The 19310-nt window shown below is 42.1% G+C and overlaps 1 protein-coding gene across 1 annotated transcript in view; it reads left to right on the top strand.

Annotated features, from left to right (window-relative positions):
- LOC135237397 (cadherin-4-like) overlaps positions 1–19310 on the top strand; it is a 218278-nt gene that overhangs the window by 173353 nt on the left and 25615 nt on the right. The window contains exons 8-9 of the mRNA XM_064304530.1: positions 5701–5873; positions 12331–12468. Coding sequence (XP_064160600.1) covers positions 5701–5873; positions 12331–12468 — 311 coding nt within the window. The remainder of the gene's footprint in view (positions 1–5700; positions 5874–12330; positions 12469–19310) is intronic.

Genomic DNA, 19310 nt, shown 5'->3' with positions numbered 1-19310 from the left:
GATCCAAATCCCAACTTTAAAGCCATTAAAAGCTGTTCCAAAAACAGCTTTTTTTTTCTTTTGGCAGTCTCCTTCACAAGCGCTTAGATACCCAGAGGAGAGTGGCCTTGCTGTGCTACAGGATAGCATTACATCTGTAAATCCCTGGGAAAAACTACACTCCAAGCAGGAAAATCAATATTGCCCTAGTCACAGTTTGGATTTAGGAGTACCGTGAATTGGCCTGTTTGAAATTCACACAGTGCTAGAGTGTATAAACCAGGCTTTGCTGGGCTTAGTGAACCTCCTCTATCACGCCTTGCCCATCCTTCCCCAAGCCCCGCCTCTTGGGACATGTCTCTACCACAGTGCCCCTAGTGGATACAGTGAGTTTCTACAGTTAAAAAAACAAAAACAACAACAACAAAATAAAATTATTAACTAGTTGCTGTAGCTGCTAAACAGAAAGCTTTGAATGTTTTTCAAAGTCCACATCCCTCTTCCTCCCACATCTACTTTTTTTATTTAATACTATTTTTATCATTTATGCCTCTGTCATATGAAACACAACTTTTGTTTTTAAAAGCCTCAGCAAAGGAGGAAAATGGCTTTTGTAGAATCGCACAGTGTCCCAGTTGAGGCTGTGCCTGATGGCACAGTAAGCTGCCGGAGGAAAGAGCCTGTGGGTGTTCCTGCCCAATGCTCTAGTCTCCCTGGGATTCATAAAACATAGGAGAGGCAAAGCAGCTGAGCATGTGGTCCGTCTGCATTCACGCACCGGTCCCTGCAGCAGGCAATTAGGACAGAACACAAATGTTTCCTTGCCTTTGAGGAGGTCAGTGTGGAAGTATCTTTTCCGGTAGCTTCTTCATTTGTGCGCGCCTGTCTCTCGGTTTGGGATATATTAAATTCACTCATGGGAAGCCTTGCGTGAAATATCCATTTCGCTCTCTTTGTTTTACTTTGCTTTGATTTTATGTCAGTGACTCTTCTATTTGTGAGACTTCCTTTTACTTCCAGTAAGTTCAGCAAGCAAATGTATGAGGGTGGATTTCGAGTCACACACTGCTGATCTTTTACAATCTGGACTAGCGAGGGAGAGTACCAACCCCCACGGGGAATTCTTATCACAGCCACCATATATTATATTGTGTATCAAATCAATCAATTTAATGTGTTATTTTTTTTTTTTCACTTTTTCACTTAATGACCGCAAAGCATTCATGGGGGATGCAGAAGTCCAAATGTAATTGAGTTGCATTAGCACTGTGCGTACGCAATTGTACAACGTAATTCTAAAAAGAAAATCCAATTTACTTTCAATTGAGAGAAAATTGGATTTGTTCCGTTTCGGGACGTGCCATCTGAAGACTCAGAGAGCATTCTGGGAATTCTATTTGCCGCTGCTGGTGAGCGGAAGCAGTGTGTGTCTGTAGGTGGTAGTGACCTGCACAAATGCCTTTTTCTGAGTCAATCATTTACAAGACATAGGAGGTCAGGTCGGTAACTGCGCAAAATACAAGTGACACGTGGGGTATGCTATATGATATATGGATGAGCCAGGTTTTCCTAACCACCAAGGGGATGTGCACTACTGTTTTTAAATGAAAGGGAGGGCATGGCACGTTTATACACATGCATCCACACAGACACACACAGAGGGAGAGGGAGAGAAAGAGAGAGAGAAAGAGAGAGAGAGAATAAGCACCCTGTGAATTGAAAGGCTTGTTTTGCATGCCAGCACCTGCTAAGCAGTGGGCAGAAAATGATCACTTGGAACATAGACCATAGGGATGTCAGAAGCATACCTTTACTCACACTTACCTTCAATTTTTAACTTTTTGGAGTTTTCCTAATTTAAAAAGGCAAAGGATTGGAGAACTTCTTTTCAGGGACCTCTCACACCAGAGGAGTTTCTCAATTATTAGTGGGGTTTAGGAGAGAATGCATCTGTAATGTGTATTTTCATGCTACCTGGGGTTCGGAAACAAGAATTAAATATTTACCAGTAACCTTCCTTCTTATGGTTAACCAGAGGTGCTGTTTCAGAGCACAGTGTCACCTGGTGGTGGACATGGAATCCACAACCATCTTGAGGGAGCACCAGCTCCCTGTTTCCCAATATGAATGTATGTAGCAAGGTTACTCTGGCTCATACCCAGCAGATGTTAACACTTATTAACACTCATTAGTTTTAGCTTTTAGAAATAAATGTAGTCTATTTATGAGTGATCCTGAAGCAATGTATAAGGAAAGGCAATGTGTGCATTAATTTGCTCCCTTTCACTGAGAGAGATCATATATTTTTCAGGAATTTGTAAATCTGCAGTATAAAGTCCATTTACTTAATACACCAATGCAGGTGCAACTTCCTCTATGCGCAATGACTAAGAAATAAATGCCGTTTGATAGCATTATTTAGGCTATGTGTGTGCATGTCACTATTTTTATATTGGACCCTTTTCAGCACAAAATACTGAAGCAGCACTCCAGCCTGAGTAACCAACACTCTCCTTCCCGAATATCTTCTGCAAAGTTTGTTTTTCAGAAATCGACACCGTTCTTCACACTCATCTTAGACCAATTGCGAGAACTTTGGTTGAGATTAAAGTGCAAGTGGTATAGTCAAATGGAGCCCTGCTATCTGATGTAATCAAAATTTGTGAACGAAGGAATATTGTCTGATTTTTTTACACTTTGCTCATAGCAGGTTATTTTTGGAACGGGCAGACACAATTGTCAGCCTCAGAATAGTTTGCTTACTTTAATATCTTTAAGCTATGTCCTCGTTTGGCCATTAAGTACATTTCATATCAAATTACAAATCATAAAAGCGTGGCAGACAGGCTTTATTGGAAATTGAAGATTAAATGTAGCATGGCCCAGGCGGATCGACAAATAAATGTGTAGATGGGCAGATCGCTCAGACAAAAGAAAAACAGACAAAGCTCTCTGTGTAATTTTACACCTCCTGGTTTTTACGAGTCCTATCACAGTTTAACTGTGCAGCTGATGAGCTGTGAATCTGGCTTATTGCCCCAGGTAGATATGAAAGTCGCATCGGTGGGTGGATTTAAGTGTCTGCCGCAGGGCAGCGTGGCGTCTGCCAATCTTCAGCCAGAGGTGTGTGCCCTCTTTATCATCGCTCCCAGATAATCCCCCTCTTTTCCTATTGCCCTCTCTCTCTTTCACTCTCTCTAGCTCTCTCTCTCTCTCTCACACACACTCGCACACACTCTCTTTCTCATTTCGTATCTTACCTCTCTCAGCTATTCTTGTGTGAATTATTAGCATGTCTGAAATGACAAAAAAACACATGTAACTCCCATTATTAACTGTGATTTCTGACTAAAGTATACTTGGAACATTAAATATTTGGGAATTTTGTCTGAGAATGCACTTCTGTATTCAGTTCCCCTCTCTCTTGGGAGTTTCAGACCTGTCTCTCTCTCTCTCCCCTCCCTCTCTCTCTCTCTCTCTCTCTCTCTCTCCTCTCTCTCTCTCTCTTTCTCTCTCTCTCTCCCTCCCTCCACCCTTCACTGCTATTGACTTCAAGGCGAGTCCCCAAATGCCCCCACATTCTCCACACATCCACGTGACTGTCCATGACTGCTTTGTGAATCATAACTTACAGCTCCAGTGATTTCATTACATGGGCTCTCATGCCGCAGAATGTATGAGTTTCACGAAGATTAAGTTAACTTTAAAAGAGGTAAAGAGCTATTTCACAATAAGAGTCTTAAGGGAATACTGCTTATTGAAGTTAACAAAAGTATGTTTTTCACATGCTGAATCTTTTGCATCTGTCTAATTTTTATTCTTATTTTTATTTATTTTAGCAATTGTTTATCTCCCAGATGTTTTTATGTTTTTACCAATGGGAATACCCTCAATCATATTTGTAGCCCTGTTCTATACCTGCTTTCAGTTTATGAGATAGTAGATTAGCATCCACAAAAAGTGGGGAAAGTACGTCTTCTCCCATCTGTTTCAAGGACTTGTGTTTTGGCTGGCAGGGCAAGTTCTGGGCATAGGCGGCATATGCAATTGCCTCGGATGCCATCCATCTGAAGGGGTGAAGAAGAAGAGGAAGAGGAAGAAGAAGAAGAAGAAGAAGAAGAAGAAGAAGAAGAAGAAGAAGAAGAAGAAGAAGAAGAAGAAGAAGAAGAAGAAGAAGAAGAAGAAGAAGAAGAAGAAGAAGAAGAAGAAGAAGAAGAAGAAGAAGAAGAAGAAGAAGAAGAAGAAGAAGAAGAAGAAGAAGAAGAAGAAGAAGAAGAAGAAGAAGAAGAAGAAGAAGAAGAAGAAGAAGAAGAAGAAGAAGAAGAAGAAGAAGAAGAAGAAGAAAGCATCCTCTTTGCTATATGATTGCCCTGGGATGTTTTGACTGCTGTGAGTGCAGACAAGAGGCACTTCAACACTGAGAAGGTCCTGAGAGGGAACAGTAATTGTACCACTTATCATTTTTTTCCTGTCTCTCTTTCCTTTTTTAAGTCTTTTCTTTGGGCAGGTGACAAATCTAACTTTGAGATGTAATGAAGTTTGAAATTACCTGGTGACAAGCGCCATCACCGAAGTGATGGTGCTATCTTTGGCAATTAGCGCGCTGCTGAAGCACCTGTGGCAGAGGGGACAGGCCCCGTGAGAGCGGGGTCCCTGCTCTCAGTCGCCGCAGAGGCCTGAGCATGTCTGTGACGGAGAGTGACATTTCGCACAGACGGGGAGAGGTGAGCCGCCATTCCGGCTCTGAAGGCAGTTTAATTGCCTGGCCGAAACGCATGAGTCCGGCTGACAACTGAGGCTTAGGCTCTTGGAGACTCAGGGCTCCTACCAATCACAGATCTCCTTCAGGGGTGGAAGGCTAGGTTACTTTTTTCTTTCCCCTCCCCAGAGCCTTAAATTGCTGTGTGTTTATCCATAATTGTGACACAAACGTGGCAAGCAGCAAACCATTAAGGCCTGCCCTGCAGCGGAAGGCTGGGGTAATAGATGATGGAAATGGTACTGGTCAGAGGTGCAGTTCCTTCTGCTGTACTGTGTGCTCTCTCTTCTCATTACTTAATGCACCGAGTTAGACTAAAAACACAGTGCTGACTGTGCGTTAGTGTGTGTGCAATATGAACTGTTTGTAATTGTGTGTGCTTTGTGCATGTGACAGTGTGTGTGTGTGCGTGCGTGTGTGTGTGAACTTCAATTCAATTTATTCTTTCTCATTTCCTGGGAAAAATCTGTGTGGAAAGCAAGTAATTTGAGCTTCATAGCATTGTGATATGTCAACTTATGAGCACAGCCTTTACCTTCAGATTCAGTCCTGACATGAACCTGACACACTAGCTAGCAACCAGGCGGCTCTCCCTTTGGATGCATTGATTTAAAATTTGTAATGGGGAACCATACACTTCAGTGTGTGCTGCAATCTGGATTTAGGCTGCAATGTATTAAATTGTAAGTTAGGAGGTATTTTCATTTGAATTCACCGAAAGAGATCGAACCATCTAAATAACTGTTCATCGTGGTCGCTGCAGTCCAGACCAAGTCTGTGAAGGTAGAGAAGCTTTCGTTCACTTTCGATTTGACAAGCATCAAAGCCAAACCCATATTCTGTATTCCTACACTTTCCTTCTTGTATATGTGTTCATTGATTTCAGTGATAAAAACTGATCAGTCACATTCAAGCCATGCTCGCTGAAAGTAATGCTCCTTCTCCCCATTCCTCGTCCTCAGGCTCTTACGTGATGAAGGTTACCGCCAACGATGCTGACGACGACACCACGGCCAATGGGATGGTGCGGTACCGCATCCTGTCACAGTCGCCGCGCAGCTCCATCCCGAACATGTTCACCATCAACAGCGAGACGGGTGACATCGTCACCGTGGCCCCCGGACTGGACCGCGAGGTGAGCATCGCAGAACTCTCCGCACCTGACGTCAAATTCACACACAAGACTGGAGAGCAAGGCACGGTAGCACCTTCTGCCAAAAGCTAATGCTCTGCCATTTTCCAGATGGGCAGGACCTTTCAGTGAGGATGCTAGTTGAATGTCTTGTATCACTGTCCTGTTTTTTTGTTAATTATCCCATGTGAACTCTTGGTAGCCCTTTCTTGGGGGGGGTCTTCATTGCATGTCTTTTGTTCTACAGTTGTTTTGACAGCAACCTTTTCCATTTTTTTTTTCACTTTTTGTCCTTGACTCATGTCTCCAGTTGTTTATATGACTTTGTTCATTAAAATCTTGCAGCACCATTATCATTCCTGAACTGTTGCCATCCATGACATTTGATACATCAGCTTTTCTCTCCTGCATGTACAGGTACTCATCGTACCAGCGAACAATGCGTTTCTGCTCAATTCAGCTGTGAAATGAACGTGTTTAATTGAATCAATCTGTATTCAACTGTGAATTCATTGAGAGACATAAATGTTACAATAAATGAATTTGGTTCCCTATCTAGTCGATCAGGCAGGTGCACTCCAAACACTGTACAGAACGTTATACTATACAATACAGATGATCAGATTTAGACCTTTAGTTGCTGCTGTTATTTTGCAGCAACCTGGTATGATATAAACATAACCTCTGTCATGTCAGTAAATCTGATTTGAATTTTATATATATAGTAGAGGATGCGGCGAAAGGCAACCACACTTCAGGGAGATGTGCAATAATATAACACACAATCACAGCAGTGGGTTCATGATTCAGTGCATCTACTGATATTTTATTATTAAACTGAAAAAAAAGATTTTTTAAAGAAGAAAACAAAAACCTCCCTCCTAACTACTGGAGACTAAGTGCACTTAGTTGGTTCCTCTCTATACTGGAGCTGCTAAGCGGCTTGCCCAGTTGTAAAACCTGCTCCAAAGCCACCAAACTGTTCTTTACTGTATGTTGTTGCCTTTTGAAGGAATGGCATTGCATTTGGTGTAATAATAACATCAAAGCTATCTATCGGTCTGTAGTCACAGACCTGCAGAGTAGTAGAGTATAAGAATCAAATGAATTAAACTTTATATTGGGCTAATACACTTCATTTTGTCCTCCTAAATGCTGAGTTCAAAAAGAATAAATCATTCACAAAAAACCATCACAAATCACAATCAACGTAATGGGGTAGGGAAGTTTATGGAAATTAAATTTTGTATGTCTAGCTTAAACTGGTAGGAGCCTGGTCCCCAAAATCTGACATAGAATAATAAAGATAATACAGAGTAGTAGTTGGCTCTACAATCAACAACAATAACATCAATAATAATACTACTACTACTAATACTAATAATAATAATAATAATTATTATTATTATTATCATTATTATCATTATTAGCTTAACAGAACAGGAAACAGCATGTGTGTCTGTAAGTAGACCGCAGCTGTCTTTGGTGCTGAAGGTTTCATGGTCTTTCTCTGGATTGAAGCGGATGCGTTTGTACTGAAATCAGGGCGATAACCCATTGCCTAAAACAGGATTATCACGGTTCCCTTGACAACACTGTTGGCAGCAGTTTGACTCAGAATGGCAGTTGCAGAGCTCCGAGGTACAGGTCATTGAGCAGCATGATGATAACGATGAGGATGTGCTTTTGGGCCACGTCTTTAGAAAGTAGAATACTTCCCTTAAGTTTAGACACAGCTGCTCTCTGACTCCAGGTGAATGCACGACAAGTGCCTCCTAATATTTTGAATATCTCTGTCCATCACTGGGGCTGTGCTGGGCCTTCTTAGATGTCACATGGGGATGTTTAGGCAACTCAACTTGTAAAAATCTGAGCAGTAAGGCAGTCAGACAATCATTCAATCAGATTTTATACGGTGCTCTTAACAAGAAAATGTCACAGGCAAATTCATGGAACCCATTAAAGTTACAGCACACACAGTTCCATCACACTGAGTGTACTGGATGCCAAACAAGAGGACATGATTCATCCTTGATTCCTTTATGGGACATTTCAATAGGCTGTAGTGCACATCTGTTCGTATGTGAATCACTATTCATTTTATGCAATTCATATAAATGTTGGTTAGATGTACTGCACATGTCACACAAATCAGATCTCTCTGCTGACTGAAACTCTTGTTAGGTCTGGATGCTGTATAACAGAAACTTACTGTCAATGGGTCTGCTGTTGCTTATCTCCTGGAACAATTGTTGTGCTATTCTCTCTTCTTTTCTGTACATCCTGTCTTTTTGTCCCAGGTGAATATGTGCGTATGTGTGTGTGCATGTGTGTCCATTTGTACGTTTGTGTGTGTGTGTGTGTGTGCGCGCGTGTGTATGTGTGGGTGTATTTGGTTGGCTGGGTGTATGAGAGAGCTGCTCAGAGCTCAGTGATTCTGAAAGAGATTGTAAGTGACAGTGTAATCGCTTCGGTCAGTAGGCGACTGACAGCCTGGAACATAAACTAGAACATGAAGACTGCAAGTGCTGTTGTCACACACAGACACACACACACAAAACATGCACAGACACACATAAAACACTCACAGGCACACACGCCCAAACACACACATGGACACCCGCACATGCACATATAAAGAATTGACCAGAAGCTTACTGTAGCTGTACTTCATAAATGTACTTCAGTTAGAGTTGCTTAACAGTTAATTTTCTCTGGGAATCCGATGTGCAAAAAATTCACATTCCTTGCCAGTTCCTTATATATGCGTATCTTACACAATGTGTTACTGTGTCCCCCATAATCCCTTGGTTGCTCAACACTTCTGGCACAATCTTAGGTCTTTTGATTCTCGTTCATTTATCCCCATGCAGCAAAGGCCTTTATTACCACAGATGCCTTTATACTACGCAGATTAGCATCCCAAGGCCTTGGGCAATGTTGAAATCGTCTTTTTTGTCCAAGTGGAAAAGATCGCTTATTTCTCTCTGTGAATGATCCGATTTTGCCGAAAGTGAGATCTGCTTTGCAGATCTATAAAACTCATTAGGCCCGCTCCTTTTCCGCGCCGCCTCGTTAGCGTTGCAGCGCATAGCAGGATTAGGAGGGTGTTGGTGGGTAAAATCCGTGCCTGGGGGTTAGGAGGGGGTTTGGGGGTGGAGGTGGTGGGGGAGCTGGACCTGTGCCTTGCTTGGCTGGATTTGCTCGTCTGTGTCAGATGTCCCAGTTATTCCCCCTGCTGTGTGAGAACGCCACCTAGTGTCCCCTCCGCCACCCCCCACCCCCATCCTCCCTGCTCATTACATATCACAACGTTCCCCCTGTGCTGTTAATTACTGCAAGGCCTGTCCCAAAACTCGTCACAGCCTTCTACACTGTACTCAGGCAGCCTGAAGGGAAAACACTCTCAGAATGATTGTGTGTCAGACAGAAGCTCGCCTAAAAACTCTGTGTTATTACAAGGCCAAAATATTATTTTGTGTATGATAATATGATTTTAAAAATATATTGAATATACATATATAAAATAAAGATTTTATTATTTGCATGTATTTATACAGTCTATGTTGTGGTAATCTACAAAGAGTATTCTGTTCAACTTTCTCCTCAGTCCACTTACTCCAGGTTAGCATGTGATGTTTGGTGTATTTTGAAAGGCTTTCACTTACAATGTTTTGGTTAACTGGCCCACATGCTTTAAAGTGAACAGTATTTAGTGAAGAGCAGAGACAGAATTGGACCTGCACAAGTTTCTCTGGACCTTTGACATTGTGGTGTGTCAGGGATGGTGCGGTCAAGAACAGTGGAGTTTACAGAACGGTCAGGGTTTGAGGGGATTGTATGACTGTGAGCATTGTCTTTAAAACATTCCGTCGCTTGGTCCATGCTCCTGCCACTGTGTCCTCTACTGATGGTAGAGTGAGGTAATGGGTGTAAGGCCCATAATGAGTGGAGCAGTCAGTCACTGAACTGAACAAAGCAAAAGACTTAACCCAAAAACAAACAAACAAACAAACAAACATACAAACAAAAAAGTTGGTTTCTTCAATGCATTGGACCACTCATAATACACAGTGACTCACAGTGATTTTTGGAGTCCAGCTTTCCTCAGCCTGCTCTGTCTGCCAGTATTGCTGGAACACAAGGGTTTGAGCTGATTGCGGGGAGCTAATAAGTCTGTACATTCTTCACTCCCACAGAGGGGAAGAGTGACTGATGGCTGTGCTCGGCCAGGTAGCCAGTGCAGCTTCAGCACCATGGACAGCGACACACTGTGCTTTCAGACGGTGGATAAAGGGAAAGCCTGCTGTCTTGCATGCCCTGTTTTCTCCTAAAGCACCTGCTCAGTGCGCCTGACCGACTAAAGCTAGTGTGTCTGGTTCACATCCTGCCGACCCACTTCCAGGGCACCAGGTTTTGTTTCTCAGAGAAACTTTTGCCTCCGACTCTTAAGCTGCTTGCATATGATCAGTGTCAAAACGCTCAACACGATGTCAAACCCCTAAATGCTCATGGAGGGAACGTTGACACCTGACTTGGCAGCATTGCTAAGCCTGGTGTAGCGCAAAGCTCAAAATGAATGCAGACTTGCGGTCGTTTGAACTTTGACCTTGTTGAAGCTGACCTTTCGTAGTGCGTCTAATCACCTCACAGCTTTGTATGAAGCAGGCAGACGTATACATAGTCAAACATTTTGGGATAAACCCAGGATTTTCGGTTTCACAAAGTGAGTTCACAATTTAGCTTTATACCGCAGACAACCTACTACTATCAGCGATTGTTACGGTTTTCTGAACCAACGGCTTTACTGGATTGATGACATTTCAACAGCTGGCAGCACTCGATTTTTCTCAAATGTGTGGTCACTGCCTTACTTGTCGTTGAACTCGGTGTTTGATTTTTTTGTGAATGCGGGTATAGTCACTGGGTTCCAGCCCGCAAACGCTGCCTGGCCGTCCTCTGCTTCTCAGGAGGCTGTGTTTACTAGCCTCATAGCCACCTCCATCCCCCTTGCTAACTGGAGGAATCGATTTGTGAGCGCGTGTTCCCAGAACTGCCTAACGCATAATAACCCGTCTGTTTAAGACTGTTTTTCTTTCTGTGTAGCCGGTCAATGCAGACCCTATGAAAGAAAAATAATGCCGCTCACCCTGATCAGCACTGATCACAGAGCAAAATACATGGTATAACTTTATAAAGTATATTATTCTAAAGCCTTTGTGAAGCATGCATAACACTTTCATTGACTTGTCAAAGCAGCATTATAAATCACACCTAAGGAAATGCAATGCTTTATGGCAGATAGTCAAGCAAAATACAATTGTGTTCAAATTTCTGTCATCACACAAATGATTATAAAGAATGTTATAAACTTGAGAGAAAGGCATTATATAAGTTTCATGCAGGCTTTGGGGACAAGTGCTATGTTTGAACTGTGACCGGCTATACATAAAGCAGATAATGGCCCACACAAATTGTTGTACCTCCCACAGCAAGTAATTTTTGTGACTGGACTTGCTGTCCCCTACCAGTTCACCGGTCCACCCAGACTCGTTACCTCCAGACCAAAGATTTATGAGAAAATTAAAAGCAAAAAGAAAACCACACACACAAAGGAAAAAGAACAAAATGGTGGGAATTGTCTGGGTGTTCTCGGTGAGCAATGATCATCCACTCTTGATAATATTTGTGGTGCACTGTTTTCTGTTTAATGTGCCAGGGCTCCTATTAAAATGACTGATGAGCTCGCTGCAGTACAGCACGCCACAAATGGGTCTTTCGCTCACAACCTCCACCCCCAGTCTCTCTGCCTGCGCTCCACAAGCACTCACTTATGCTGTGGGATGTCTGAGTGAAATGCCAGGAGTGAGAAGCTGAGAATGGAATGGTCTTCTGTCAATCCATCCATTTTGTAGCTAATGTCCATTGATCCGCCTGCCTTCATATCTGTCATTGTCTATCTGTATGTATGTATAGAGAAAGAGCGAGAGAGAGAGAGACCGACCTCTGTCTAATGATTAATATTTACGTCTGATGTCTCTGTCTGTCTATCTATCTGTTTGTCTGTCTGTATCTGTCTTTGTCACTTTGTCTCTTGGAACATACACACCAGGCTTTGCATCAGTCTTGCTACTCATTGTGCATGCTCATAATCATTGTTTATTGGCAGTGTCTTTGTTTTTTATGAGTGTGCGCTGTATTGTATCCAGATGGTAAATGCAGGTGGTGGGTCTTTTGTGCGCAGAACGTGTGGTTTACCTGAGTGTTGGTGGTGCCTCATTCCTGTGCAGGTATATGGATGAATCTCAGAAATTAAGATGCCATCTCCTCTCTGCTCAATATATCCTTTCAAACACATCTGTTAGCATCTACCCTTCCATGCATTTGCTTGTTAATTCCACTTTTAAAACACAGTGGTTGTCACCTCTGAGAGTGTGGGTGTTTGTGCTCCCTATTGCAGAGAGTGTCCCAATACACCATAATCGTTCAAGCCACTGACATGGAAGGCAACCTAAACTTCGGGCTGTCCAACACGGCCACGGCCCTCATCGCCGTGACTGACATCAATGACCATCCACCGGAGATGACTTCCAGAACGGTGAGTGAGCATTCGCCGACTGCCTGGAGGTCTCTGCTTCTACTGCATGACCGACTAAGCTGTGGTGTGGATTCAAATACTTGTTATGGCTGGCCATATTATCTGTACAAAATGTGCTTATTTCTACCTATGCTCTCCTGTTCCAGTGACAAAACTCAACCGGAAATATTTTCTGTTATCCAGTTCACATCGTTTATAAAATATGTTTAGAGTACTCTTAGAGTTGGTGCACTGTGCAGTACATTGGCAATATTTAGAGCGATGGAATGATTCAAATGTTGAGAAGCTAACCTGATTTATAAGTTAGCTTTTTGTTACCCCCATGCTAAGTTCATGGACAATTTATTGCCAGAATTTCTGAATTTTGAGGTCTGATTCAAACTGAATAAATACAACAGCCATTAAAGTATAAAAAGCATGCATGTGTCAAAATGGCAGAGAGAATGATGAAATTTGGTTATGTTTGTGCAAAAACGTCTGAATTTTTATGCTAATTTTTAGGGAGTGACAGAATATGTTATAATGTAGCAATACCTAAATCAGTATCTGGTGAGTTCATGGCTTTTGTAGTGCACTTGTAAAATGGCATTGAGATTGGTTTCGAAATGGTGGAGATATCGAGGTAAAAAAACCACTGTTTTATATTGGAGAGCTGACCAATGCAAACATTCCCCGTAATACTGTCTCAAAGATCATCTGAGGACATGACAGAAAAAAACAACAGTTCTTTGTATTGCGTTTGAAAAAGCCTAAAACTTTATTTCAGTGAGCTGTGAAATTACTCACTTCACGTACCGTACTTGGTTGCTGCAGATTTGCTTAAGCTTCTTCATTATCAGAAATCCTCTCATTAATCCTTCTCAGACATCTCTCTCTCTCTCTCTCTCTCTCTCTCTAACTCCCTCCCTCTGTAACTCCCTCTCTCTCTCTCTCTCTCTCTCTCTCTCCCTCCTTCCCCCTCTCTCTCTCTCTCTGAGGCACGGGGGGTACTAATCTTCTAAGTTAGTTTTTGTATGTGGTATGTTTGTATACCACCAGTCAGTGCTCTGTAAACACAGCCATCACACCTCAGGCCGCAGAGAAGTTGTTAACCAAGCAGCCCGTGCTGTTGCCCTTGCCTACACGCTAGCTAAACCAGACCGCGTCTCTGTGTGTGACCCGCTGACGCATTGGAGGTTTACTGGCCTGTGAAGATGAATGCTGTAAGCTGAAACACGGAGGGGGTGTAACCATGACACTCGACCTATCAAGCGGAGATAAATCAGTGGCGTTTCACCAGTAATCACCACTGTCCCACAGAGCAGCGGCCGCAGTCATGGTAATGACACTGTAGCGATGCTGTAGAAAACAGAGGCAGGAGGACGATCCCACAGCGCAAGATACCAGGGCTGTCACAGTTCGTTCCCACACAGATAGGCTATTGCTGTTCTGGTCACTCTGGGACACACAGAGCTTGATTCAGTGTGCATTGTCATCAACTTCAGCTCTTAGCTGAGAGATCAATACTGTTGAATTCCCAAAACTGTTGGCCAAGGGGAAAAAATGGATGTTTGCTTTTTTTGACTTAAAATTAAACAGCGGTCTTTGGTTTGGTGCAGGTAACAATGTTCCTCGGCACTTAGTGCTTTTTTTTTTTTTTTTTTGCTGCAGTTGTTATGGGGGTCAGGTTCTGATATTTTCACATGGAGTAATTATACCTTTCCCGCTGGAAGCACCCCCCGGGCAGCCCCCCTGGTGGTGACAGAGAACAAGAGAGCACTGAGGCCAATTTTTTATCCTTGTGTTTCAAATAAGACTAGCCTTGTTGCTCTGGAGATGGAGGGGTCTGATGATGTCACTTCCTGAGTTCTCCCAGGGCCGGGGGTGGGAGGCTGGGGGGGGGAGGCGGTGAAGGGAGGGGGATGACAGGGTACAGTGCGTGAAAAATAGGGAAAAAGCGGACGACCAGATGAGACAGAGAGACAGGGATGAGAGAGGGAGAAAGAGAGAGAGATATGACATGTCAGGTAGACAGTGATAGATACACCCTCACATCCTCCAGTGGGCTTTTGTCTGCAGGCCTCTTCCAGGCTGTCCTCTTTCCAGCTCCTGTCGTATCAGAGGAAGCGTGCTGTTCCCTCCCCCGCCCTCATAGCTGCAGACCTGTAACTGAAGACAGTCCGCGCACTCGCACCCCCCCCTTCTCGTTCCGCGCCGCACAACCGCACCATCTGCACGTTTACCGCACTCGCTCCCCGATCTCGCCGAAAAGACTCTGCTGTTCCAGATGGGTGCGTTCATAAGAGAGGCCAGCTGCCGCTCCACCACCGCCGGCGGACGGGATGAGGCGCGCGTCTCCGTCACGGCAGGAGAACGACAGCTTTGAGGATTCTGTTTGCTGTTCACTGGTCGCGAGATGCTGTTGTCATTCTTGTTTCTGTTTTTTCTGTTTTTTTTGGTGGGGGGGTGGGGGCTGGGGGGTGGGGGGGGGGGGGGGTGTTGCTTGGCAAGGGAATGGTCCTTGTGGACATCTCTTTGCACAAAGACTTCTGATTTTAAAAGATGAGTTTAAAAGGGCAGAGAATGACACGTACATTAATCATTATTCAGGACTGCCCATGGCACACATCACTATTGAGATTCAGCATCAGGCTCCACCACAACTGACACCAGTGTGTTTGCTTTGGATTCACAGGTGAAACACAATTTAAAAGGTATGTTTGCTGTGTGCTCACAGGTGAACCATTTTATTAAAAAGTTGCTTTGGCTAAGTGATCACTGGTGTCAAATCTGATACAAAGGCTACAGATCAAACAGATCGATACCCTGTTGGCCATGCAAGCTTTTATTGCAAAGCACAAGGAAGGCCAGTGAAGAAGCTTTAAATAATATACAACATTTTAAGCCTCTTATTTCCAAATACTGACATACTGCCAATGATGAAAAAAATGTGTGTGTGTGTGTGTGTGTCTCTGTGTGTGCACGCATGTGTGACAAATAAAAAGAGTGAGACTATCTACGTACTGCGAGCATCTGTGAATGTGAAGTGGCTGTGAGTCTTAGGGTCAATAGCCAGTAAGAACTCACAAGCCTGCATCCCAGCTCCCTTTAGGTTCATGGCAGAATGCTTTCATAATCTGCACATCTGCACAGCACTGCATTTATTCATTTGATGTGTTTGTCCTAACAACTTCCAAGGCCATTATGGCAAACAGCGACAAGCACAAGAACAAGGGTAACTACCATCGCCAGCACAGAGGAGGCAGTAAAGTAATAGACTTGTCACGCAAAAGCAATCCCGCTCAGCCACTACACAAATGGATGAAATTATATATTATGAGTATGTCATTTTTAGTATGTATAAGAAGCATAACATTTGGCCTGAGAATGCACAAATGATGCAGTGTTTGTGTGTGTATTAAAGACTATATGGATGAGCTTTAAATGCAGTCTGTTCCTGGAGAGCCAAAGGACCTGCTGTTTTTTTCCACCTTCAAATGATTAAGCAAATCAGACTCAAGGAATTGAGTAAGTTAACTGTGTAATCTATCCAAACTGCGTTCATTAATCAACAAAATGCTGAGTAACGGTGAAAACCAGCAGACTGTAGCTCTCCAGGACAAGGCCTAAAGTCTGGTCTAAAGGACAGATAAATAAACAAGTGTCTCAAAACCAATCTAACATTTCAACCCCCTTTTTTAACTCTTAATAAGAGAACTTCACCTTGTGTCTTTTCTAAATTTAGTTACCTGCTACGTAATTAAGTGCATCTGTCTCTCAGTACAGAGATTATTTAACTTTGGTATTTTTGGATATGAAAAATTTAAATACCTTACATAAATTTATTGGTAGGCTACAACTCAATATAGCAATGAAACAGAGGAAATTAGATAAATGAATAAAGACATTTTAGCATTATGTCATGTGTTAATATTTTACAGGTTCTGCGTGAGCTGTAAAATCAGTGTAATGTTACAGTGCTAGAGGAGAGTGAGATAGCATGTGGGGGTGGTATCATCCTTGTGTGTCTCACTCTCAGAATCAGGACTGGCCTTAGACCTGCAATGGTTATGCTGCCATCCCATCCTACAGTATGAAACAACAGATTCTACTTATCTACACTGGCCATCTCCGCTTATCTTCACCATGTAGAAATAATGACACTTTTTATACATAGACCCCCACCCTTCACGTGTTTCTAAATTGTCAGTCTTCTTTACTGCAAGACAGTGTAAGAGAGATTTCAGAATCTAGTATTGATTCTAGGCTTTTGATTGCCTTTGGAGTCTGTTGTTGGCATTTGTCAGCATAAGGACCAGAGTTGTGACAAAGAAAGTAAAGAAGAACTCTATGGTTTATGTCTGAGCTCACCAGTGCCCTTTAACTCTCTGGGGTCTAAGGGTAAAATGAGGCACACTGGTGATTGTGCGATGCTCTGACATTTGTGTAAATTTCATCAACTTTATATACAGTGATTCCAAAGTGTTTCATATCTTTGTTTTCAGCACAAACTCAGCTACAACAATATCCCAGCAGTAAGTAGGTCATAATAATGTGTGGACTGTAAACTGCTCTAAAAACACACAAACTGTAAACAGTAGTTTTGAACATGCACAGGAATGTTGTAATAAAATACACTAAACAATTGTGAATAAGACTTTTGGTCACTGAAATGTGTTCAAGGTCTTGGGTATCAAAAGATGACAAAATATTTTAGCAAATCCAATGAGAAATATAATAAAATAAATAGCTAAAAGTTAGTGCTGTGACTACTATTTTTCAACACCAGGTGGGAATGGGAGGGCAAGTGGCCTTTCTGAAATAAGTATGCATTGGGTAGGAATACCTGCCAGCTAAGTAGGCTATTCACACCTGGCCGCATGCCTCCCCACCACTAAGACAAAGACTCAGTGAGCCATTTAGAAGACAGAAACAAAGACAACTTTTGATTTTAGAACATTTATTGAAGTAAACTGCATGGAAGATGAGATGAGACTGGTGTACTCTTGCAACATCTGCCTAGCCTCTTAGCTAGTGGTGAACTAGGCTGTGTTTCCTGATCAACATCTCTGCAAATATAATAAAAACAAAATTGTTAGGAAATGTGAAATCAAATCAAACCATATTTACATAGCACATTTCCTTCAACAGGTGAAAATTAAATGTGCTTTACAAAAAAGGGACAAACCACTAACTAATGAAAACAAAATTTATGAAATGTGACATCATATACAAACAAAGAACCAAACAAACACAACCAGACGCAGAGAGGTAGCCTATAATTTTGAGAAGCAATGGTTAGAATCATTCGTAGTGTGGGAATTCTCTGTGACATTCTATCCCGCTTTCGCAGACTTGACATTTCTCACATGGATCTCGCATCGCCCCTCCTTTAGTCTCCTTCTATGGAGAGTAATTATAATGTTGTTAACATGTGCATGCGATTTGGGCGGACTTCCTGCTGAGCGAAATTCACATAGTAATGAGTAAAGTTTAGCAAAGCATACATGATCTAATTAATCAAATTTGGAACATTTTAAACAATTTATATTATTTGCCAATGGGCGCAATGGAAAGTCGCGATTCTAATGTTTCTGTCAATTTTTTTGTTGCGTCTGTATGATAACAGCACGTGAAGTTAATCATCTAAATAGAAACAAAAGTTAATTTCATCTTGTCGAGCTCCGCCGGCGGAGCTCTAAACCCCAGAGGGTTAAAAAAAATGGTTTCCTGAACACAGCCGTAAACTTGCCTGGACCCACAGACTTATCGTTTTCATAACCCTAACCCTAAGTTGAGCCCTAAAACGTAATTGAAGCCATAGGAACTGTTGAAAACATGTGATTACTCATTTAAAATTGTGGAAAAACTAAGTCAAGACTGTGAATTCCATAGTACAAATGCTAAAAAATATATTTGAGGCCTTAAAAAAAAATGGTTTCCCTGAAAAAAAATGTATATATTCCATATCCTTTTATGGTCATAGGTACCTATACTAGTATATACAAAATTTTTGGATTGTCCAAAATCAAAAAAGAACCAATGTCCCAACCTTTCTTTAACCTGCTGAACACAGCCGTGAACTTGCCTCGACCCTCAGACTTATCGTTTTCATAACCCTAACCCTAAGTTGAGCCCTAAAACGTAATTGAAGCCATAGGAACTGTTGAAAACATGTGATTACTCATTTAAAATTGTGGAATAACTAAGTCAAGACTGTGAATTCCATAGTACAAATGCTAAAAAATATATTTGAGGCCTTAAAAAAAAATGGTTTCCCTGAAAAAATATGTATAAATTCCATATCCTTTTATGGTCATAGGTACCTATACTAGTATATACAAAATTTTTGGATTGTCCAAAATCAAAAAAGAACCAATGTCCCAACCTTTCTTTAACCTGCTGAACACAGCCGTGAACTTGCCTCGACCCTCAGACTTATCGTTTTCATAACCCTAACCCTAAGTTGAGCCCTAAAACATAATTGAAGCCATAGGAACTGTTGAAAACATGTGATTACTGATTTAAAATTGTGGAAAAACTAAGTCAAGACTGTGAATTCCATAGTACAAATGCTAAAAAATATATTTGAGACCTTAAAAAAAAATTGGTTTCCCTGAAAAAATATGTATATATTCCATATCCTTTTATGGTGATAGGTACCTATACTAGTATATACAAAATTGTTGGATTGTCCAAAATCAAAAAAGAACCAATGTCCCAACCTTTCTTTAACCTGCTGAACACAGCCGTGAACTTGCCTCGACCCTCAGACTTATCGTTTTCATAACCCTAACCCTAAGTTGAGCCCTAAAACGTAATTGAAGCCATAGGAACTGTTGAAAACATGTGATTACTCATTT

The sequence above is a fragment of the Anguilla rostrata genome, chromosome 13, assembly GCF_018555375.3.
Source record: "Anguilla rostrata isolate EN2019 chromosome 13, ASM1855537v3, whole genome shotgun sequence".
Taxonomy (NCBI): Eukaryota; Metazoa; Chordata; class Actinopteri; order Anguilliformes; family Anguillidae; genus Anguilla; species Anguilla rostrata.
Note: the sequence above shows the minus strand (reverse complement) of the source record. Positions and strands in the feature narration are given on the sequence as shown.